Source organism: Callorhinus ursinus, unplaced genomic scaffold, assembly GCF_003265705.2.
Source record: "Callorhinus ursinus isolate GAN/ISIS: 27379988/994484 unplaced genomic scaffold, GSC_fseal_2.0 scaffold10, whole genome shotgun sequence".
In the NCBI taxonomy this organism is placed as follows: domain Eukaryota; kingdom Metazoa; phylum Chordata; class Mammalia; order Carnivora; family Otariidae; genus Callorhinus; species Callorhinus ursinus.
Window position 1 is genome coordinate 31,660,046 of NW_027397072.1, and position 24,841 is coordinate 31,684,886.

The 24,841-nt window shown below is 36.1% G+C and overlaps 1 protein-coding gene across 2 annotated transcripts in view; it reads right to left on the bottom strand.

Annotated features, from left to right (window-relative positions):
- The window catches only part of ATL2 (atlastin GTPase 2), a 56,143-nt gene that overhangs the window by 7,691 nt on the left and 23,611 nt on the right, over nt 1-24,841 (bottom strand). For both annotated transcript variants that reach the window (XM_025868082.2, XM_025868084.2), the window contains exons 2-7: nt 22,822-23,066; nt 7,382-7,516; nt 7,010-7,114; nt 3,426-3,476; nt 3,067-3,123; nt 1,509-1,601 (exon numbers count right to left, since the gene is read on the bottom strand). In XM_025868082.2, the coding sequence (XP_025723867.1) occupies nt 1,509-1,601; nt 3,067-3,123; nt 3,426-3,476; nt 7,010-7,114; nt 7,382-7,516; nt 22,822-23,066 (686 nt within the window). The remainder of the gene's footprint in view (nt 1-1,508; nt 1,602-3,066; nt 3,124-3,425; nt 3,477-7,009; nt 7,115-7,381; nt 7,517-22,821; nt 23,067-24,841) is intronic.

Sequence of the window (24,841 nt, forward strand, 5' to 3'; positions counted from 1 at the left end):
ATTTTTTTTAATAACTACTTATCCCAGTGTAACTCACATACGCTTATCCCAGGATAACTTACATACGTTCTCAAAGACTCTTCTCAAACACCATTTTTAAAAAAACATGCACCATTTATAATCAACAAAACCTGGAAACTACCTAAATCTCCATCAAGAATAGAATGAAGAAACTGCTGTCTATTCATACAATGGAATACTGCATAGCAATGAGAATAAATGAATTAAACTACATGTAACAGTATCTCAGAAACATAATACTGAGCAAGAAGCTAGACACAAAGAACACATGTTGTATGTGATTCCTTTCATAAAAAGTACACACAAGGCCTGTTAGACATCAGGAGAGTAGTGGAGGGTTTAGGGGGTAGCGGATGGAGGTTGGGTGCTTCTGGGTGCTATTACATGGCTATGTTCATTTGTATAAACTCATCAAGCTGCACACTTAATGACTTGAGCACTTTCCTGTATCACTTTAGTAAGATAAAAATCTTGTCTTTGAAGTACATAATTCTGAGTTTAGTTAGTATGCCTGATATGCTTTGTGTTCATTTTTTCTGAAAAAAACAGAGAAAACTCTGATGACTGCAATTATCTCTGACAATAGGGTCTGGAAATGCCTTTCAAATATCCAAGAATGAGGAATTGGTTTTAATCTTCTTTTAGTAATAAGAAAATTATACCCCAAGTTTTTGAATGTGGTTGAAAAACTACATGTATCATCCTATAGGCAAAATTTTATTAACCAAAAGAGAGGACCCTACTACTTATGAATTAAGGGATTTTCACATAACTTTTATGTATGAGAGTAGATGGGTGTATCTGACCTGAGGGTTTCCCCAAGTACTTCCATGGGAGGGTACGTTTAGGAACAAAGGATCATGTTGGTGAGGTTATTTTCTAGGAATGCTTTAGCGTCGCATGTTACATGGGCCAGGAATCTGGATATTTGGGGCCTAGTCCCAGTTACCAACAGTTAAGAGACCAAAGGCAAGTCACTTTTCTGGGTTCAGTTACATTATATATTTTAAAAAGAAAGCTGAGTTAGATGATGTTTAAGATCCCTTTTCTATCTCTGTATGCTGTCACTCTAGGAGACAGTATTCTTTGGAGAGAGGGTCTCACATCATCTGTGTTCAATGTATGCACATTATATTATCCAGTCTGTCCCAAATGTTCGAAAGGTCAGTTGGCCAGAAAGAGACACACATGCAAGTAGATCAAAAAAGTTAGTCTCCTTCGAACTTTCATCCTTTGAATTTGATTTATAGTTGCTTCTAAAGAGAAATACTTGTTCCTTAATTTCTATTCAAGGGCACTGGCCTCTTTGGCAAGAATACAACCAATTTACTTTTCATCAATTCTGTATGGAGAACCTGGGCTAACTTGGGATGTGCAATTTATGGTGGCGACACTTAAGAGACTGGAAAAGTAAGCAGCAGTCCAGACAGCCCACTCCTTCATCTGGCTTGGTGCTTATGCTCTCCTCACTAGGAAATGGGGCTTACCTGCAATCTCTTTTCAAGGAATTGTTTTCCACCTTCCAAACCATATGAATGTTCATAAGGATAACTCCAATCCCGAATTAAAAACATTAATGTCTACAGACAGAAAAAAGTAGAAATCATTTCTTACAAAGTTTTATTTAAAAAAAAAAATCACTACTTTAACAATTTAACAATCATGCACTCCCTTAAACAATCCTTATCAAAAGTTATAGTAACAAATGGTCAATACTGCTCATAGTTTTAGCAAGATCCTACTTAAGGCTACAACACTCCCAGCCCCTACACCAAGCAATTGCTTCCGTTTGAGAACTTCACGGTATATGAAGAAAGAGTCACCACAGGCAATAATACAGGGTCTTAAAAAAATGAACAAAAGGCATATCAGGGCATATAGATCATAATTTTAAGTCAAGGTTGTATAGCTAAAAGACCAACTAATCTAATTCTATACCAACTGATTCTCTTCACTGAATTTTTAATTTATATATGCTTAGGTTTCTCAATCTCAGCCTTACTGATATTTTGAACCAGACAATTCTTAGTTGTGCGTGGCTGGATGAACAGCATTTCTGGCCTCCATGCACTACACCAGCAGCATTAACCTCCCTCCAAAACTGTGACAACCAAAAATGTCTCCAGACACTTGCAAATGTCCCAAGTGACAAAATTAACCCAGTTCAGAAAAACTGATGTAGGCCAAATAGAGTATATTTCAACCATATATACAAAATAAAGCCATAACCTGCCTGATATCTCAAAAAAGTGATCACTTGAGCCACATAAGTCTGAGACAATCAATGTAAACCCACCCATACTAAGAATCACTAGCAATGCTGTCACACAGAAAGAAAGGACTGGACATATTGATGAGCGAACAGGGTGGAGTCATTCTCACCTACTGTAACACATCTGACTAAATGGTCAACTTATAATGCCAACTTATAAATTACCCTTACTTTAAAAAAAAAACTATCTGAAATTAGCTTTTTTTTTTTTTTAATTTAAATCTCTGTCACAACAGGACTCCACAGAAGCAAGCAAAGCATATGCTTCTCACATAACTCCACCCAGGTTTATTTCTGACTTAATATTCTGTACCTGGCATTTAAAAGGAATAAAAAACATATGGGGATTGAGGGGGTAGAAGGAGAGGAGAGATGTAATAAATTGTGAAACTTTTCTGTATGAAACCAAACAAAGAATAACAGGACTAACCTCAACTTGCAATATACCACAAAAAAAAAAAACCTAATATTTTGTAATAGTTTCCTATGTACAAAAGAAATTTACATGACTGTCTCAAGTCTAGGAAATAACATCTAATTAAGAGAAATATTAACCTCTCAATCTAAGTATTAGCAATCTAACTGTATCATTTGTTCTCTTTCCTACTGTTAGCCTACTATTAAGGTGGTAATGACCTAAGTTTCAACTCCACTGAATCTGTTGCTAAAAATGAGTTTGTTGTAATATCCTCTTACCTTCAAACTTAAAAGATTAAGGTGGCTTGATGGCTTTTTATACATGAGTTTTTAAAAATGACAAAATACTTATTTACCTGAAATGGTTTCTGGTAGATTTCTTCCATTGCAAGTCTGCCGTACTCTGTAAATAACTATTAAAGCAAGTTATTTAAATTAATGCCCCCAAAGAGATTCAAAGAAGACACTGTAAAGCCATTCTATGTCAGATGAGATAGACATCAGAGCCTTTAAAATCATTTGAAAGTCAAGCATTTAATTTTCTAACAGACTGGGTATACCTTAAAACTTCTTCTCGTTAAGAAGTTATGTATCAGTTTAAAACTGTATAATACTGAATTTTCTTACACTGTAATAGGCTTCTAGATGGAAAGTCACAATTAAGTTAGAATTATATTTTCCATTCTTTGACACATATTCTTTGAGAAATACATACTTGCAAGTGTTGAAGATCATCTTCTTGAATATTCTGAGACAGATTATATACCTGTTAAAACAAAATTATGTTTTTATTCATTTTTTTAATACCCACCTGTATATAACTTTACTTGTAGAAATGAAGATTATTTTATATGTCAGCACAAATGAATCACTTAGTCATTAGCTTAACCAGTGGCACATGAAAAGGATTTTCTCTTTCTTCCTAACAGGATAAAACATTAAGGGGGAAAAAGTGGTGGTAAATTACGTTAAAATCATGAATACATACATAAGCGGTCTAGAAAGTAGCAGACATTTTTAAAAAGTATATTGTGTAAAAAGGTTTTTTTTTCTCCTTTTCAAAGTTTTTTTAATGTTATGACATGATCATTTATTTTTAACAGAGTGAAGACTGTTTCCACAATTATTTTTCTAAGTCAATAAATGTGAGGGGCATTCTGCAAAGATAATATTCCTCCCTGGTACAGAGGGTGTGTGTGTTTGGATGGATAGAAAGGTATAGTTTATAGTTACTTGGTGGTTGCCTTGATTCCCTGGTATAATGAGAGAGAGAGACAGACAGACAGACAGACAGACAGCGTGTGTGTGTGTGTGTGTGTGTGTGTGTGTGTGTGTGTGTATGGACAGAAAGGTATAGTTTATAGTTATTTGGTGGTTGCCTTGAGTAGTGTGTGTGTGTGTGTGTGTGTGTGTGTGTGTGTGTGTGTGTGTGTGTAGATGGATAGAAAGGTATAGTTTATAGTTATTTGGTGGCTGCCTTGAGTACCATCAAGTCTACATGGCTTTTTTCTACTTTAAATAAACCATCTGTCTTAATAACTTCAAATGAAAATTTTACCAGCCTATGATAGCTGAAAAAAGTAACAGTAGGTGGCACTCTTGCCCTTTCTAGAATGTTTCTGGAGGCTTTCCAGGGCACAGAGCCCAGAGCTGATGGTCTACGTGCTGTCAAGGAAGGGAAACTGGAGAAGACTGGAATTGCAAAAGAGGCCCAATCCTTCCGAGTCAGGTTAAAAAGTGACATAGGTGGCCTCATGGCTAAGTGGGTGTGCACAGATGTCACCTCTGCTGAGAAATAACTTATGTCTAAGAAAACAGGGTTATTCCAAAGACAGAACAATTTGTTCTAATGGCAAATAAGTGATAATCTAGCTGAATCACTTAGAGGTCAAGAATATAAACAGCCAAAATAGGACAGCAAACCTAAAATGACATTCTCAGCTGACTATTTCTAAACATGGTACTTAAGAAGTAATTAATGACTGAGGTAAATTATACTAGAGCTAAACTTAAAATCTGAAAGCATGACCGACCTATTCTTACCCATAGGGGCCTCGGCTTTTAGAAAACAGGTCGAGATACTTTCACTGTCAGGGCCAGGTTGCAAATGGCAAAGAGAAGATTTGTTTATCTTAGATCATTAGTATTTAGCATACTGCATTTTACTTAATAGATGTTCAACAATTATTTGTTGAAAGAATAAATGACAAGGGGACTTGTCATTGATCTGTCAACCAGATAATGTATGTAAGGAAGAGAAATCTAGCCTCAAAGATAAGGAAAAAAACAATAATGAAAATAATTTTCACCTTCATTATTTATAGTTTACAAAGTATTTTCTTATGCATTATCTCATTTAGATCTTATTTCTGCCTCCACACAACCACCACATGTAAGATGGGTAAAATCCTCATTTTACAGATTAAGAAAGTGGCAGAGTGGCTTTAAGTGGTTGTCCAAAACCAGGTCTCCCATACTATCATAAAGCTGAATAAATAAACAAGAGAACACCAAGGTACAAATTTCAGGACAGAGAATTCGCTCATTATAATTTAAGGCAAGGCACAGAGGCAGCTTATCTGAAGCACACAATGACTGGCTTCTGCTTGCCTCAAGGGAATGGCAGTAGTGCCACCTTGCAAGATCAGAGGAAAAAGGTAGAACGAAATGGAGAGAAGATACTGGAAGGGTCCCCAAAGCATCACTTAATTGGTAGTACCAGAGCTCCCCAGCCCTACAAAAAACAAAAGCCAAGCTGAAAAATACTCCTTTTTTATCTCATAATAATATCCCAAGTTCCTTTCCATTCTGACAGCTAGATACTTCAAATTGAGGAAGGAAGGAAATGGAACTTATATCGAGACTGGACATATGTTCCAGATATTACCAGAAAGCTATACAAAAACTCCAAGACACTGTGACAGTTATCACCTATGATCTACTATCAATAAGAAACATCATCTCAGGAGGAGCACATACTTCTACTATTCACATATATACTTCTGGGTACATCATCATCAGCTAGCGCTAACCAACTTGAAATGACTAGAACTTGATATAATACCAAACACAATTAGAGTACAAAGTTAAGTGAAAAACAGAAGGGATTTTACTAAATTAAACACTTCCTTTAAGTCCTTAGTGTATTACAGAAATAGCACATACATTGCCTAAGTTAAATATGAATTAATTCTTCCATCTCTACCACCATTAGTTCCAATAATCAAGTACTAGTTGTCATACATATCAAGTAGAAAACTAAGTTTAATTACTTTAAAAACTAAGTTTAATTTTTCTTTATTGGTTTAACCAAAACATAAAAGACCTACTCACACCTTAATATATCTGGGAACCATATGAGTGAATTCAATTAAAGATGACATGGAATATCTTTAAAAAAAAAAAAAAAAAGCACAGGGGTGCTTAGGTGGTTCAGTGAGTTAAGCCTCCAACTCTTCACGTCAGCTCGGGTCATGGATCTTGGGGTTATGAGATCAAGCCCCATGTTAGGCTCTGTGCTCAGCGCAGTCTGCTTGAGATTCTGTCTCTCCCTCTGCCCCTCCCCGCTTTCATATGCTTTCTCTCTCACTCTCAAATAAATGAACAAACCTTAAAAAAAAAAAAAAAAAAGTATAGGTGCTATGATGAAGAACCAAAGGGATGGCTATTGATTTACTACTGAAGTATGAAATTTCATATTGTGAATCAGAAAAGCATGGAAATATAAATGACCAATAAGAATCAAAAGACTTTTGTTTTCAATGTGGATCTTTTTTTTTTTTTTAAAGATTTTATTTATTTGACAGAGAGAGACACAGCGAGAGAGGGAACAGAAGAAGGGAGAGTGGGAGAGGGAGAACCAGGCTTCCCACTGAGCAGGGAGTCAGATGCGGGGCTGGATCCCAGGACCCTGGGATCATGACCTGAGCTGAAGGCAGACGCTTAACGACTGAGCCACCCAGGCACCTTTTTTCTTTTTCAAATTTTTATTTAAATTCTAATTAGTTAACATATAGCATAATATTGATTTCAAGAGAATTTAGTGATTCATCATTTATACGTAACACCCAGCGCTCAACAAGAGCCCTCCTTAATCTCCATCACCTATTTAGCCCATCCCCCACCCCCTCCCCTCCAGCAACCCTGTTTGTTTTCTATAGTTGAGTCTTACAGTTCAGTTTGCTTCCCTCCCCTCCCTTTACCCTATGTTACCTGTTTTGTTTTCAAAAAGCATTTTAAGAAAGAGCAAAGGTATTAGGATTATCTGAACTGATCATACCACAGCATTTCATGTCTCACCTGGACAGAGCTAGTCATGGTGCTCAGAGCGAACACCGTTGCACAGTCTTTGATAGTTGACTGGCTATCGAAGGCACCCTGGGTATCCATTAGCAGCACAGCCACCTAGGAGTTTAAAAGTTTAAAATACTAAGTAAAATATTCACCAATAGTGACTATTAAAACCAAATTTAAAATGATAAATGTCAAAATCAGTAATTAAGAAAAGTACTCTAAGCTAAATATCTCACACATTTTGACATAATAATTCATATATGTTGAAGTTATCAGACATTAATAGTTCTGTGCTATTTTGCTCTTTAATACCAGGAAACAGCTCAAAAAAGAATATGGAAGAAAAAAAACAGTAAGAAAGTATAAACAGAATTTTACTTTTGTTCCATTAGGTCTGTCAATCACAAATACTTCATTCCAGACTTGTATGCCTGTTGTTTCTCTTTCACAACCACCTCGCCATGTAAAGCCAGTCAACGGTTCATTGTTTCCACCAATCCAACTTTGGGAATCCTGTCAAAGTCAAGCATAAATGTAAAATAAAACACAAAAAATTAAGAACTAAGGAGAAGTGTAAGAAATCACCCATTCTTTATTTTACAGGTGAGGCAGGTTAAGTCCAGCAAGATAAAATACATGGTAACATTACACAAATAGTTAAAAAAGCAATCCCAAGTCCCATCTGAGGTGCTTTGTCTTAGAGTTGTAGTCCCTTACAAACCGAACCTTCTCAAATCTCACATTTTCACTCTTTCGGCTTCTAGATAGGTGAGGTCATACCCACTTTCCCATTTTGAAGATTTCCTATGTTTAAAAATCCTAAAAAGTAGATACCAGCTATTGTGACATCTCCTCGTACAGATAAGCAAAACAAAGTTCCAGAAAGAATGGCTGTCAGAAGAGCACTGCTCTCTTAGAATAGCTTATACTAAAATGTTTTCACACTGCCTTAATTTTCTCTTTAAAAAATATCAAGTTTAAAAATAACCACAACACTTGCTTGGAACCTGATTCAAACAATCCAATTGGTTAAAAAAAAAAAAGGCTTTTTTTCAAAATCAAAAGGGAAATCTGAACCCAGACATGGTACTTTACTAGGCCGTACTAAATCACAGTAAAAATGATTGCTTGGTGTGATAACAGTATTGTGGGTAATACTAACAATAACAGAGTTCTTAACTGTTAAATACTCAAGTATTTACGGTGAAAAAATATACCTGGCATATGCTTTAAAATATTCCAGCAAAAAATAAAAGGGCAGGGAGGTATACAGATGAAACAAAACCAACAAAATGTTGATACATATATTGGGGTTCATCATACTATCCTATCTTTGGGTAAGTTAAAATTTCCGTAATAAAATGTTCTAACTAAAACCACAGGGCCAGTGGGAATGCAAGCTGGTGCAGCCACTCTGGAAAACAGTATGGGGGTTCCTCAAAAAGTTGAAAATAGAGCTACCCTATGACCCAGCAATTACACTACTGGGTATTTACCCCAAAGATACAAACATAGTGAACCGAAGGAGCACGTGCACCCCAATGTTTATAGCAGCAATGTCTACAATAGCCAAACTATGGAAAGAACCTAGATGTCCATCAACAGATGAATGGATAAAGATGTGATGTATGTATCTATAAGAGAACATTATGCAGCCATCAAAAAAATGAAACCATGCCATTTGCAACGACGTGGATGAACTAGAGGGTATTATGCTAAGCGAAATAAGTCAATCAGAGAAAGACAATTATCACTGGATTTCACTGGTATGAGGAATTTGAGAAACAGGACAGAAGATCATACGGGAAGAGAGGGAAAAATGAAACAAGATGAAACTGGAGGGGGAGACAAACCGTAAGAGACTCTTCATCTCAGGAAACAAACTGAGGGCTGCTGGAGTGGAGGCGGGTGGAAGGGATGGGGTGGCTGGGTGATGGACATTGGGGATGGTACGTGCTATGGTGAGCACTGTGAATTGTGTAAGACTGACGAATCAGACACGTACTCTGAAACAAGTAATACATTATGTTAATAAAATAAATAAAACCACAGGGCCAAATAGTTATAATTAAATATTGTGAAATAATATAAAATTAATATACCATAAGATAGTTTATCTGGAACATAATGAGTAGTTTGACAGATATCAAGACCCCTATACTTTAGCCCACACACCCTTTACTCAAAGTAGCCCACAGGAAAAATTCCTTTGTTTCAGAAATACTAATAAGCTTAGACACATAGTCCAAAACAGATAACAAAGCTCACATTATGAGTAAAGATGTTTAAGGTAGGCTCAATGAGGGAATGAAGCAATTTGTGAAAAGCAGATTTAAGGTGGGAAAAAAAGTGGACACCTAATGTGAAGATCAGCCTTAAACTTCAAACCATCTATAACGATAATTATTCCACAAAACTCCCATCCCCAGTAGGTTACCAGTGTTATCAATTACAAAATTCTCTTGCACTCTTCTTCACCTTTCAGTATCTTACAACTTAAGGCCCCCTCATCTCTCTATTGGTGACAAAGCTGCCTCATGGCACGACTCCATTCACACTATATACTAAGGATTGTGCTTCAGGAGGGACCCTTCACAGTGATTAGAGGAATAATGGTACCCCCTAAATAAGCACAACAGTGGTCTTGCCCCGGACTATATTTTGGATGCTCTAAAAAGGTATTCCTGCACCTCCATGCTATACTCTCCAACCCATCCACCCATAGTCACTTAATTTTCTCAACAAGAAATGGAATCATGCTACTGTCCTAAAAGTCATCTGTGGGGGTGCCTAGATGGCTCAGTCAGTTAAGCACCAGACTCTTGGTTTCAACTCAGGTCATGATCTCATGGGTGGTGAGATTGAGCCTTGAGTCAGGCTCCGCGCTCAGCAGGTAGTCTTGAAGATTCTCTCCCTCCGCCACTCCACCCCACTCTCTCTCTCAAATAAATAAAACCTTAAAAAAAAGTCACCTGCAGTTCTCCATTTACCTACAGAACCATCTAGAGATCTGTTGCATACAACCCACCTTCAATTTACTTTTCCTACCTCTGCTCCTTTTATACCATATAGTCCCCCTAACACACCACATACACACACTCTTCCTGTTTCTACCATACCAAAAAGGTCACTATTCCAAGTATGTATGTTGTTTAGCCTATCTATACCTTTGTTCCTTCCACCTGTTCTCTGCCTGGACTGGGCCAGCACTCAAGAAACTCCAAGTTTTCTGAATTCCTAAAAAATATTGTTGACACTACAGGTTATCTTTACACCTGCATTTGCACTGCATTTCTTGTCTAAGTCTTAAGAGCACACACTATAAATTCCATCTGTTTACCAAATTGCTCCTACCAAAGTGTCTTACCCCATTTTAGGCTCTCACATGTGGCTTCTCATTCCCCTAACAATGCCAAAGCGGTACTTAAACTGATTACTCTTGAAAGGTCCAACCTATACAAATAACTTAAAAGAATCCACCCTGTTAGAGAAATCGATTTTTCTTCTACATTTTACTTGTCTTATTTCTCTATCTCCTCTAAGAGAATATAAGTTCCATAAGGAAGGAAGTTTTGTCTGTTTTTTATTTTTTCCTCAAAACACAGAACAGTATTCCAGGACATAGAATAATGCCTGGCCTATAGTAGGCACTCAAAGTATTTGTTCAATAAATGAACACATAAAAAATTTTAATTACTAAGCTTTAATGTATTATTTCCTTTTGAGCATGCGTGAGAGATAAGGAAGAAATATGTCCCTTTTATTATTCCTAAAAACAATTACACAGACAAGACAGTAAAAATAAATTTTAAAAAGTATGTATGACCAAAATCACAAGCTAACACGTTTGTTAATTTTACCCTCTCAAAAATTTTAAAAAGAACTTATGCCTCAAAAAAAAAAAAAACTAATTAAAAAAAAAAATCTATTGACTATATATCATCTTTTCTTGGTTTACCCTGTTAACAAAATGTTTAAAAATCACTAAACTGATTGGTCAATAAAAGGATGAAAGAGGAGCACCTGGGTGGCTCAGGTGTCTGAGGGGGTCTGACTCTTGGTTTGGCTCAGGTCATGATCTCATGCATCATGAGATCCAGCCCCAAGTCAGGCTCCTGCAGGGAGCCTGCATAAGATTCTCTCCCTCTGCCCCTCCCCCACTCGTGTGCATTCTCTCTTTCTAAAATAAATCAATCTTAAAAAAATAAATAAATAAATTTTTTAAAGAAAAAAAGGATAACAGGTAAAACTTGAAGTTAAGAAGTTTATTACTGTATCATAAAGAATACTGGTAAGTTCCATAAAATACACTTATACATTCACTCAGCAAGTATTCACTGAACCCTTACCACGTGCCAGCTACTGTTCTAGGTTCTAGGGCTACAGCAGTACACAAGTACATTCCTGCCCTCCAAGGAGCATTCTAGTGAATTCTAGAAGCAGCCTCACTGAAAACAGGTACTATTTGTCATAAGTTACTAAAAACAAATTTTTTTTCTAAGATTTTATTTATTTAATTGACGGGGGGGGGAGGAACACAAGCAGGGGGAGTAGGAGAGGGAGAAGCAGGCTTCCCGCCGAGCAGAGAGCCCAATGTGGGGCTCGATACCAGTACCCTGGGATCATGACCTGAGCCGAAGGCAGACGCTTAACCAACTGAGCCACCCAGGCGCCCCTAAAAACAAATCTTAAGATAACTTGAAAAACAGTAAACTAGTACCATTTACTACTGTGGAGACAAAAAAAAAAAAAAGCCTTAAAACTCAAAATTCCAAAAATAATTTTCATCCTCCAGTAAAATAAAGAGATCTTTTAGAATGAATCTTAATGCTAAAAGGTAATCTGAAAACACCCAAAGTTTAAATACAGTCAAATACTATAGTGAATAAACATGAGCCCTTGCCAAAAAGACTTACCAGTGTAATATAATTATCAAAAATAGAGAAACCCTACCTACTCTAAATAATAAGAAACAAATTCTTATTTCACCATAGGAAAGATAACATTCCCTAGCAACAAACTGAAACAACAGCCAGGTAAACTTTAAAACACAGAGCTGGTGATCCAGCCAGGTCTGTATGTGTCAGAATACACACAACTTCCTGTTTGCAGGCCTACACACTCCAACTGGGCAGGCTGGAAGAATAAAGGCCATAGTAACTTACCAGAGCTGTGAAGACAAATGACAAAAAGGATAAAATTAAAGGTTTAACTAACACTACAATAAAAGAGGAGATCCTTCTTAGTTGAGAGACATTCCCCACAAAAGCACCATGGATAAAAATCTTAATCTTGTAAATCTACCTAATTTAGGAGGTAGGTTATAAACAATCAACACTCAAATTGTAGACAGAACAATATACACATTCTGACCACCAAGCATCATTTAGTGTTTTCATTTGAATATGTTAAGAATACCCTGCAAGTCCTAGAACAAATGAAGAAACATTAGAATCTTAAAACAGTTTAAAATTGTCTAACATCTTACCTAACTAACCCCATGTCCAACTCCTCTCTTTTGGGGCCAGACAGATAACATTATGACTGACCCAAGTCACAAGCTCAGACAAAGGACAACTCTTACCAACTTAGGTACACACTCAAGAATTAAAATAAAAAATCTTGTTATAAAGATGTCCTTGACTTTGAAGACATTATGCTAAGTGAAATAAGCCAGCCACAAAATAATAATACCTTATGATTCTACTTATACAAAGTACCTAGAGTACTTAAACTCATGGAGACAGAGGAGAATGGTGGTTACCAGGCACTGAGGGGGAGGGGGAAAACGGGAGTTTTATGGGTACAGTTTCGGTTTGGGAAGGTGAAAAAGTTCTGGAGACATTAAAAAAAAAGGAAAGCTATGGACCCATATACCTCATGAACATAGATGCAAAAACATTCAACAAAATGTTAGCAAATTAAACCCAACAACGTATATTAAAACATTATACACCACAGCAAAATGGGATTTATTCCAGGGATGCAAGAACTGACTCAATATTTTAAAAATATTAATAACATAATCATATCAACAAGCTAATCATATCAACCACATGATCATATCAACAGATAGACAGAAAAAGCACTTGACAAAATCCAACATCCATTCATGATTAAAAAACAAAACAAAACCTCCCAACAGACTAGGAATAGAGAGGAACTTCCTGAACTTGATTTTAAAAAAAAAGTGCAAAAAATCCTACAGCTAAAATCATACATAATGGTGAGAACCTCGATGGTTCCTCCTTAAAGATTTCGAAAACAGTAAGGATATCCACTCTTACCACTTGTACTCAACATTGTACTAGAGATTCTAGCCAGGACAGTTACCAAGAAAGAGAGGTAAGAGGTACTTAGACTGGAAAGGAAGTAAAAGTATCTCTACTTACAGATGACATGATCTGGTATATAGAAAACTTTAAAGAGTACACTAAAAAACTACTGGAACTAATGAAGGAATTGAGCAAGGTTGCAGGATACAAGATCAATACACAAAAATCAACTGTACTTCTGTAAGCTTGCAATGAACAATCTGAAAATGAAATTAAGAAAACAATTCCAATACGTACCATAACAGCATTAAAAAAGGAATAAATTAACAAAAGTAAAACATACTCTGCAAACCGTAAAACATTTTTGAAAGAAATTAAAGATCTACATAAATGGAAAAACATCCCATGTTCATGAACTGGAACACTTTATATTAAGACAGCAATACTCCTCAAGTTGATCTTTCATAATCAACCCAATTACCAACAGAATTCCAGCTAACCTCCCATAGAAACTGACAGGCTAAGTCTAAAATTCATACAGAATTGCATGGGACCTAGAATAATCATCTTTATTATTATTTTCATTTTTTTAGAACAATCTTAAAAGACGAACAAAATAAGAGGATTCTCACTTCTTGATCTGAAAACTTACCAAAGAGCAACAGTAATCAGGACAGTCTGGTCCTGGCATTAAAAGACATATTGACCAATGAAATAAAATTGAGAGTCCAAAAATAAATTCCTATGTCTATGATCAACTAATTTTCAACAAAAAAAGTGCCAAGACCATTCAATGGACAAAGAATAGCCTTTCCAACAAATAGTGCTAGGACAACTGGATAGGCACATACAAAAGAACTGAAGCTAGACCCTTACCTATTTCCATTATTATTCATTATTATATACCCTTGTATTATAATTAGTGAAATATTATGTATTAATATATATTCATATAATTATAGCATTATTCATAAGCCAAAAGGTGGAAACCCATCCATTAACTGGTAAAATAGATAAATAAAATGTGGTATATCTATACAATCGACAATTATTCAGTCTTAAAAAGGAATGAAGCACTGATAATGCTCCAACATAAATGAACGTTTCAATATTATGCTGGGGCACCTGGGTGGCACAGTCTGCCTTTAGTTTAGGTCATGATCTCAGGATCCTGGGATCAAGCCCAGCGTCAGGCCCCCTGCTCAGTGGAGAGTCTGCTTCTACCTCTCTTTCTGCCCCTCAACCCCCAATCGTGCTCTCTCTTAAATAAATCTTAAAAAAAAACAAAACAAAACATTATGCTAAGTCAAAGAAGCCAGTCACCAAAAGACCCTATATTATTTCATTTATGTGTATGTCCAGAATAGGCAAATGTATAGACAGAAAACAAATGGATAGTTCCTTAGGGCCAGAGGTTTGGGGCTGGGGAAGGAGAAGTGGTAACGTGTACAGAGTTTCATTTTTCTCATTTTGAGGTGGTAAAAATGTTCTAAAATTGTGGTGATAGTTGTACAACTCTGCGAATATATTAAAATCCATGAAACTGGACTGATTATATGGTATGTAAATTATATCTCAATAAAGCTGTTAAAAGAGGGGTGCCTGGGTGGTTCAGTCGTTAAGCATCTGCCTTTGGCTCGGGTCATGATCCCAGGGTCCTGGGATTGAACCTTGCTTCTCCCTCTTCCACTCCCCCTGCTTGTGTTCCCCCTTTTGCTGTCTCTCTGTCAAGTAAATAAATAAAATCTTTGGGGGGAAAAAAAGCTGTTAGAAGAAAAACCAAAAATCAGATACACTTAGTATGCAAGCTTAACAAAGACTCCCAGTCATACAAAATCCATCCCATAATACTACAGAAGTCTAGGAGGAAAAGGCATTGTCCACTGGAGGTTCTGCTATACGTCCATGCACTAGTGCAATATGTCATAAATCCTATGGCTTGAACATTTTTAAGATTTTTTTTATTTTTAAGTAATCTCTACACCCAACACGGGGCTCGAACTTACAACCTCAAGATCGAGTCTCATGCTCTACTGAATAGCCAGCCAGGCACCCCTAAACCTGCTTTTAAAAAAAAAAAATTATTGATTTATTTATTTGAGAGAGAGAGTGTGTGAGTGTACACAAGCATGGGAGGGGCAGAGAAAGAGAGAGAGAGACTCAAGCAGATGCCCTGCTGAGCGCGGAGCACACCACTGGGCTCAATCCCAGGACTCTGAGACCATGACCCCAGCTGACATCAAGAGTCTGCCGTTTAACCAACTGAGCCACCCAGGCGCCCCTCAACTTGCTTTCTGATGAAAGGGTTATGGTGAACATCACCAAGTATCTATAGGAAATGCATCCTATTAGTTATTTAAAAATATGTGTAAGAAAATGTTTCAGTGAGAACAAGCACTGCTGAACTAAAGCTTGTAAGTTAAAACAGCAAAGTTGTCTGGGAGAATGAGGCAAAGAGGCAGGGAGTTAATGACTTTTAAAAAGTATTCTTCAAAAAGAGTTACTATTAATATAAAAGGAACTTAAATTATACAAGACTGTTTAACCCCCTAAATGTCTTAAAGCTGTGTTTGAGTCATCAGTATTTACATTAACAATCTATTACTTAAGATATCCTTCAATAAATAACCTAAATGAAATCAAGTACTTTAGAAATAGTAAATTTTAACTTAAAAGGAACACAGACTTCAGAATGGAAAAAGATCTGTTGGAACAAATAATTTATGTTCTCTCAAGTCCAAATATATGCTGATGTAGGTACCATAATTTTGATGATAATACTTAACAGGCAGTACATACATTCGGGGCTTAAAGCTAGAGGGCTGCTTTCAAAGACTACAAATGACAGCACATTTTTCAGGGAATAGATTCAGGAATACAACCGAGAAAGTCTCTCCCAAAACACTGCTGTAAGGACTTGGAACAATATATTGTAGACTCCTCCATCTCATCTGCTTCTGATTCCTCTAGCTTTGGCAACATTTGGTGAAGTTTTTCTAACTGAAATTACTCACACTAATTTTAAACCTGCATATGAGAGAACAGAAGATTAGTTTCAACCCAGCAATCAAAATCTAGGAGGAAAAAAAGTCAGTGTGCTAATGGAAAAAAGGTAGTTCAGAGTTCACGTAACCTCTATACCCAACCCCTTAGCTTATATTCAGGGATAAAAATAACCCCACCAATTCTTATTTTCCTTTTTGGAATTCTGATCAAATTTTGCTGGCTTCTTGCATGTGCAAAAATAGTAACAATATAAAATTTAAAATTTCAGCAGCTTATTACATAATTACACAGTGTTTCACTTGTAATAAGTGAAATACACAAAAGCTAATTCAGTTAAAGTAATAAATGAATAAGCTGAATTTCTACATTAAATGTGGTAACAGTTTTATAAGCATGAACCTGTATAGAGTAAGATGATGGCTTAAAACTTACAAAGTGCCTACCTATCAGAACAGCTAAAATTAAAAAGACTGACAATACTGTTCATCAGATGTATAAAGACTTTAAGTCTCTTACATTGCTCATGGAAGTACAAACTGGTAAAGCCACTTTGGAAAAAATTTTGGCAGTCCCTACTACAGTTAAATGGGCATTATGGACCTAACATTTCTACTCCTGGGAATATACCCAACAGAAATAAGTACTTATGTTGCCAAGACTTGTGAAAGAATGTTCATGGTAGCTTTATTCATAATAGATAAAAATTACAAATAACCCATGTCTATCAAAAAAGGAATAGAAAAATTGTGATGTCTTCATCCAATGAAATACCACTCAGCAATAACAATTACTGATGCATTAATAACATGGAGAAATCTCTTAGACTCAATGTTGAGCGAACGAAACTAGACACAAGAATGCATACTTTATGATTACATTTACGTAAAGTTCAAGAGTAGACAAAACTAATCTACTGTGATTTAAGTCAAGATGGTAGTGGACTCTCAGTGTTAAAGACAGTAATACCCAGGGGCACCTGGGTGGCTCAGTCGGTTTGAGTGTCTGCCTTCGGCTCAGGTCATGATCCCAGGGTCCTGGGATTGAGCATGCACTGGGCTACCCGCTCAGCGGGGAGTCTGCTTCTCCCTCTCCCTCTGCCCCTCCCCCTGCTTGTGGTCTCTCTCTTTCTCTGTCAAAAAAAAAAAAAGATAGTAATACCTGGCAGGGGAAATGAGAGAGCCTTCTAGAATACTGGAGGTGTTTTCTTTCTTGATCTGAATGGCAGTGGTTAGAAAAATATAGGTACCTAAAAATTCACTGGCTATGCTAAGGTTTATGCACTTTATTGTATGTAAGTTATACCACCAAAAAATAAATAATAAAATGACCCTAGGAAGAAACTTTTAAAAATATCGTTCTTCCTCTAAAGACATTTCTTTCTTAGAAAAGAACATGAAACAAACCAAATTTTTCTTCATGTATTCACACATTTCCCCCAAGTCTCACATCAAAGACATTGTTAACCTTAGGAAAAAAGGTGAAATCAAGTTCAACATCCCATATGGCCAATTCAGAGATATTTGTGCTTTTGGCAAACTGTATGTAGCAGCACATATGATCCTTAAAGATAATTCTTACTCCTGATCTCTGGAAGCCATTCGGGGAGCAACTCTTTAAAAAGTAAAAAATAAAAACTATATATAGTTTCCCTTAAAATGCCTTTATCAATTATGTTATAAATGGAGTCAAAACTCTGCTCATTAAGCATAGATACCATGGGGCAGGAAAAAGTTAGCAGGCATGCACTCCTGTCTGTCTACCTCAACTACTGAAGTAAACATGGAAAAGAGACCGTTTACAAAAGAATAGTTCACTTGTAAGTATGGAAAAGGACCAAACATCATTTTATATAGTGATTTTAAGAAGACTTTGGAATCAAATTCCCTGGTCTGGATCTCACCCTTGCCATGTCCTTTGAGCCTCAACTATCAAGCTAAAATTCTAATAAGACTGCATAGGGTTAATGTGAATACTGAGTGAGATAGTATCTATTACTCAGTAATCAGCATACCTAGAATTCAGTAAAGATTCAAAAACTGTTATCTTAAAAGATAATCTATACTTCCTCATGGAAGATGCTTTTGCCAAAAAGTCGAACCTGAGTCTGATTAAGTCCTTAGCATTGACTAACATTCACAGGACAAAGGAACATGTAAAACTATACAAACGGAATAAAAATCAGCAGATCCGGACTGAGGAAACTCTGTAAGACCAACAACCAGTTTCTTCAACAAATAAACTGCCAAGAAAAAGAGATGGAGGGAAGCCTAAAAAGAGTTTAAACACTTTAAAGGCCACCAATCACAATGTGGACCTCATTTGGTTCGATCTTGACTCAAAACAGTTAAAAATTTAAAAATTAAAATATCTGAGTCAACTGGAAAGTTGATTCCCTATATTACTTAAGGAATTATTTATGTATGATATTACTGTAATGTCCAAAAGACCCCTTATCTTTAAAGAGACATATACTGAAATATTGACAAATGAAATCATGTATCTGGATATACTTCAAAACAACACATAAGGTATGGAATGAGCTGGGGTATAGATGAAATGAGATTGAGTTGATAACTGTAAATACATGAGGACACATTATAGTGTTATCTACTTTTACATGTGTTAAAAATTCTTAATAAAGTTTTTTAAAAAATAGGGAATGACATAAAATTGCAACCAACTCCATACAGAATTAAGATTCTATCCAGAAGAGTTAAGTAACAGCTCTCACCATTGTTTAGTGTTTAATATGTCCCAAGTACTAAGTTTTACATAATTTAATTCTAAATTAAGTTTTGACCTTCCTAAACCGATTCCTGAAACTGAAATTACTTTTACATGGTAATTTTTGATCAGCATTTTTGTAATAATTCCTATTATCATAGGAGTAATCTACTTTGGAAGCATGGGATTCACAAAAACCAGCTTACTAAAACTTGTAAGATCAAAGCAAATATCCCCTGACAGTTAATGAATAAATAAAATATGGTATAATCATATAGCAGATACCAAAGTAACAAAAATAATAATCACTACATGCAAAAACATGGGCACATTTCATAGATACTTTAAAGAAATAAACCAAACACAAACTCTCATGGCATGTTTTCATTCATGTGAAGCTCAAAAATTGGAAAACCAGTCTGTGGTACTAGAGTTCAGTATAGCAGTTACCTTTTGGGGTAGATATTAACTGGGGGGGTATCTATTAACTGGAAGGGATATAACATGGTGGGGGGTGAGGTTCTATATCTTCATCTGGGTAGTGATAATATGGGTGTGTGAATATATGTGTGTGTGTGTGTGTGTGTGTGTATATATATGTAAAATTTCAGCAACCTATACACTTAAGATTTGGGTACTTTCCTGTATATAAATTATACCTCAGGAAAAAAAAAGTCAAAAAAAGAAAAAATATATTTATCTGAACTATACCCTTAACAACCAAATCAGCATTAGAAAGGGAAAAGTATAAAATACTTAAAAGTATACACATATATTCTGCAGGGAAAAGTCATCCTCTCTCCCACCATTACCACCTACTCTGTCTCTCATTACAGATTTTCATCTCCTCTTGTATAACTCCCTACTTTTACAAATGAAATGATTTTTTTAAAATACTGACATAACAGACCTAACAGTTCTCACATAAATTTTTATGATTATTTCATTTATAGCTTTTTGAGAATGACTTTTACAAGTAATAAATATTCCACTTACAAATTATTAAGTTCACCAACAATACTTGAATTTCTGCGGTATTCCTCATATATGGCATTCATAGTGAATGTCATAAGTGATATCCTTGTAAGTTCAAAATGTTTCCTACATTATGAATTCAAGAATTAGCAATTTTAGTGACCCTCTCATATAAACTATAGTAAATGATCAATTCCAACACACAAGGGAATTTTATTCTAGAAAAATGTTTAGTTCACCTCTTAAGTTTACAAAAGAAAACTAACTTCTTTCCTCCTGTACTTTGAAAATCTATTTTCAAAATACAAGTAGCCGCTCAAAACAAAACAACACCTGTGTAAGAAGCTATTTACTTCACAATATGAGACCTAAAAATCAGAATTTCCCCTATAATTTGGAAATGTTTGGTAAACACCTCAGAATAGTCTTAGTTTTAAGAAATTAAATACTGAAGTTTTCATTTTTGTCCAACAGAAACGAGCTCACATTTAACCTTGTATTATTACTTTACTAACTACTCAAAATGAGAACAGTCATCTATTTCTAAATCATGAAGTAAAATATTTGTATTTAGCTCCTTTAGTGAACTTCACCCTTACATAAATTGACTCAGGTCAATAAAGAGGACATACAAAGTCAGTATAAGCCACTACTCATCTCCTACCTTCTTCAGCTAGCATTCCACATTTGCAGACAGATATGGTTAATGAAATAAATTCAAAACTACCCCATTGTGACTTCTCCTTGTTTACTTTCATTCTCCTAGGAAAAGCATGACCCACCACTAAATCAGTGCAAGTAGAGGCATGCTATCCCAAAAATCAGACGTTTAATGTCATTTTTAATTAACAGAGTAAGATTACTTATACCAGAAATTCTGTATTAGTAATGATATTTCAGCTTAGAGGCCATTAACTAGGTGTATAACCTCACTCAGGCCCTCATAACCTTCCTGTGGCTTCAGGGTCTCCCCCAGAAAAAAGGAAATTGTTATTACTTCAGAGACTGCAAATACATGACACATGCGACGGCTGCTACTCCCCCTCTGAACAACCACTACTAACTGATCAGAGATGGATTCAGAAATGGCACCTGGAGGTGAAATTTATCTGTTATTCCTAGGCAAGTGATCTATACTTCCTTTCCCTTTGAACATTCGGTCTGTGACCCACAAATACCTTTGCACTGAACAGCTCAGACACACATACATAATATACATAATACACACACACACAATATACATAAGCTAACTTAAGGAGTTAGAACCTCAATTATTATATTTAAATGTACATTCTTTTTTTAAAAGAATATGCCACTCTTTATTCATTTCTCTATTTCAGATGTAAAAGCGAGAAATAATCAAATCTAAATGGATGAAATACTGTATCTTTCTCAATTTGCTAAACATGCAAAATAGTGTTGTTTAATATGAACTACATTCTTGTTACTGAGGCATACCCGACCATGCCTGAGGAGATTCCTGTGAAAAGAATTTACTGAAAAGCTTCCTGGAAAATCAACTAGGAATGTTTACCTTGTTACTTACCTTAAGGCAGATGCACACCCAGTTACAGACTGATATAGAACTCGTAAAGGTTGAGCACCCTGACATGTGTTTAGGCAATTACATAATTCTGTCAAAGTGTTATTTCTAGCATTTTCATGTAGTTTCTGAATGTCAAACGCCCCCTGTAAAGAAAGTTCTTCCTCCTAAGTGCTCCACTCCAAATTTCCAATTCCTCCTTCTTCGTCCCTATCAAATTCTCACTCCCTCAAACCAACTTTCAACTGTTAGAAAAACATTCTGATTCAAGTGAAATTATTTCTTGCTTTTTTTCAGGGGAGAAAGCCAAAATCAGGGAGGAAGAGGGAAATAACAATTGTCTGGCACCATTAAAAAGTGACAATCTGTGGAGAAAGGGAGATTCATTGGTCAAAACAGAAAATAAGTGCTCAGTATAGGCCAATTAATGTGTTCGGTGAGGGAGATAGGGTAATTAAGACAAGACCCACTCCTGGCAGAGATTAAACTGGCCAGGAAAAATAACTAAAGCAGTATCAATGAAACAAATTATTTGTGCCATGAGAGTTGGATATAACATAGTCTTAAAAATCAGAGAAGGCACCTGGCTGGCTCAGTCATAGAGCATGTGACTCTTGATCTCAGGGTTGTGAGTTCAAGCCCCAATATTGGGCATAGAGCCTACTTAAAAAAAAAAAAAAAATCAGGGAAGGCCTGCTATGCCAAGATTAGCCAAGGATACAGGAACATATGAGAAATAACATGAAACACTTGAGGAACTGCAAAAACTCTAGTATACCTGACACAGAGAAGCAAGATATGAAGCTCAGACATCAACTGAAGGCCTTGGAAGCCACTCTAAGGAACTGGACTTTATTTCAAGATGCAATAGTGACTGAAGCTGACTTATGTGAAGAGCATAGGTGCACTTTTACAAAAGTCTCTATCAGCCTACTTCATGCATTGTTGGAAAGGTGATCAAGAAGGGGGAGGTGTGAAGAAATAACGGGAGAGATGAACAGTACAACAAAGACTTCAGAGTATACTTAGGACATCGCAGGTTAGAGCTACAATGCCTCTAACATAGATGCTCAGTCATATGCATCCTTATGTACTATATGCAAAAAGCAATTATGGAGAGGAGGAAGAATCAAGAACTCAAACTTAGATTACTGTCTTAACTGAGAAGTCTCAGCAAGAACTGCGTTTTTGTAAAATTAAAGACACAGCTCTCACTGTTTTTTGTCTATTATTTTTAAACAAGGTTGGATGGTTGGTTGTTTTTAACTGGGTTCAATTTAAAAGACACTATTCACCTTGTTATACATATATCTAAGCATGAAGTCCAGGAGAAATGATTTCCCTTTACGAAAAGCTCCTGCCACGGATACCACTACTATGTTAAGATCTCGTATGTGCTCCTGTAGCAATATCTGCTCCAAAGCTTCTTCATCGAGCTCAAAGTTATGGTCATCTTCATGAGCAAGAACAATCTGTACTGGACATGGTTTCTTCATAACCTCATCAGAGTTTACTAGGTCATCATCTTCATAATTCTCACCTAGAAGTAAAACAAGAGAAAGAGGTTACTTGAATACCTGCATTACAAACTTCTCCTAAAGGACCACAAATAAAACAAAATTCCAAGTAAATTCCCCCTTATTCCAGATCATCTGAAAATAGTTACAAAAAGTGATGTTCAAGCACATATTGGATTTCTCACTCCCTCTATAACTGGACCAAGAGTATTGCTAAGATTTCCCACTATATATACAGATAAGCAGCAATACGAGTACAGCCTCTACTATTAAGTCGTAACAGCTAAATGTGAACAGTAGCTGTTTCTTGAGTACTGCATCATTCTATAAACAACTTCTGCTACTGTATGCACACAGAAACTGGATCTGTGCAAAAGGGGCTTGGGGGGGGGTCAATTTTGCCCAATAACTCAGAATCCAATTTTTCCCTGTGGGCATCACCTAGAAATTACTCTAAGTTACAACGGTTAAAACAGGAATTGTAAACATTGTAAACATTGTTCACTGTGAAACTTAAACAGCTAAGCTAACGACCTAAGACGTTTCTAAAACTGACACTTATGGTAAAGCTAAGGAGCCTCCTAATTTAGTAAGAGTAACCTAAGAGTACTCTTCCCTTATTAAAGCAAAGCACAGGATCAATATTTTAGTAGAAAACACAAGAAGAGTCAGTGAGGTGCAGAGTTATATCCTATAGTTACACTGGCCTCCGGGCTCTTTTTCAAAGACCACAGCCACCACTTCAAAAATCACATAACTCCCCCAAAACAGCTATATAAACTCCTCCTTTGTTTACCCAACACACTAAATGAAGGTATAACCTTTGCTGAAGAACTTTACTCAACAGTAATGAGTAACTATAAAACATGAAACAGCAGAGACAAGTTTCTAAAGTGTAGGCTTCTGTTCTTTTAAAAACAAAACAAACAAAAACACCTAATAGCTAGTTTCAGAGTCTATATCCCTTGTCTGGCTTTCTTCCCTATCAACTGCCTGATTCCAGGTAGTTAGTAACAACTTACTCCTGGGGACCTTATTTATTATCCTTTCCCACATCAACATTTTTAAAAGACTCTCCCCCTTGAACCTGTCTACTAAATGCCCCTTTCCAATCTATGGAGACATACATACTGTATCTATTGTGTCCCTTCTCTCCCAGGAGACAGTCTACTGAGGAGTGGCCCATTATTAGCCAACACTGCAAGAACACCTTATCCAATTAACCACTATTCTTAAAGACTATCTATCTACATTAATGGACTTTTTTTCTCCTTACATAAAGAAATATCTAGCTTATTTGATTTACAAAAGCTAAGAGCCTTTACTTCCACATCCCAAGGCACCTTTAACTGTACACAACAAAAACAGCAACACTATTTCAAAATGTGCTGCAGTGACACTATAAAGAGCAAGCAATTTCAAAGGAGAATCTGTGAAAGCAAAAGCAATCAATATTTAATTAAAGGGGATATTATCACTTCCAGTTTCAATGGTACACAAATATAGAGTGGTACCTAACTGGTCTCCCTTTTTGCCCCCTCCTCTAATCCAATCTAAATTCCACAAAGTAGCAACTAAATAATATAAGTAAATACGAGTGTGATTAAATTACTCTCCTTAAAATCAGTTATGGAGGATTAACAACTAAAATCCTACACATGTCATAAAATCCTGCACTCATTGCCAAATCTCTCCTGCCTTATTTGGTGCTACTCTCGCCTAGGTAAACTACAAACAGACAAGCTAGCCTTTTTTCAGATCCTTATGTTATTAAAGCTCTTTCTAAACACATATTTCA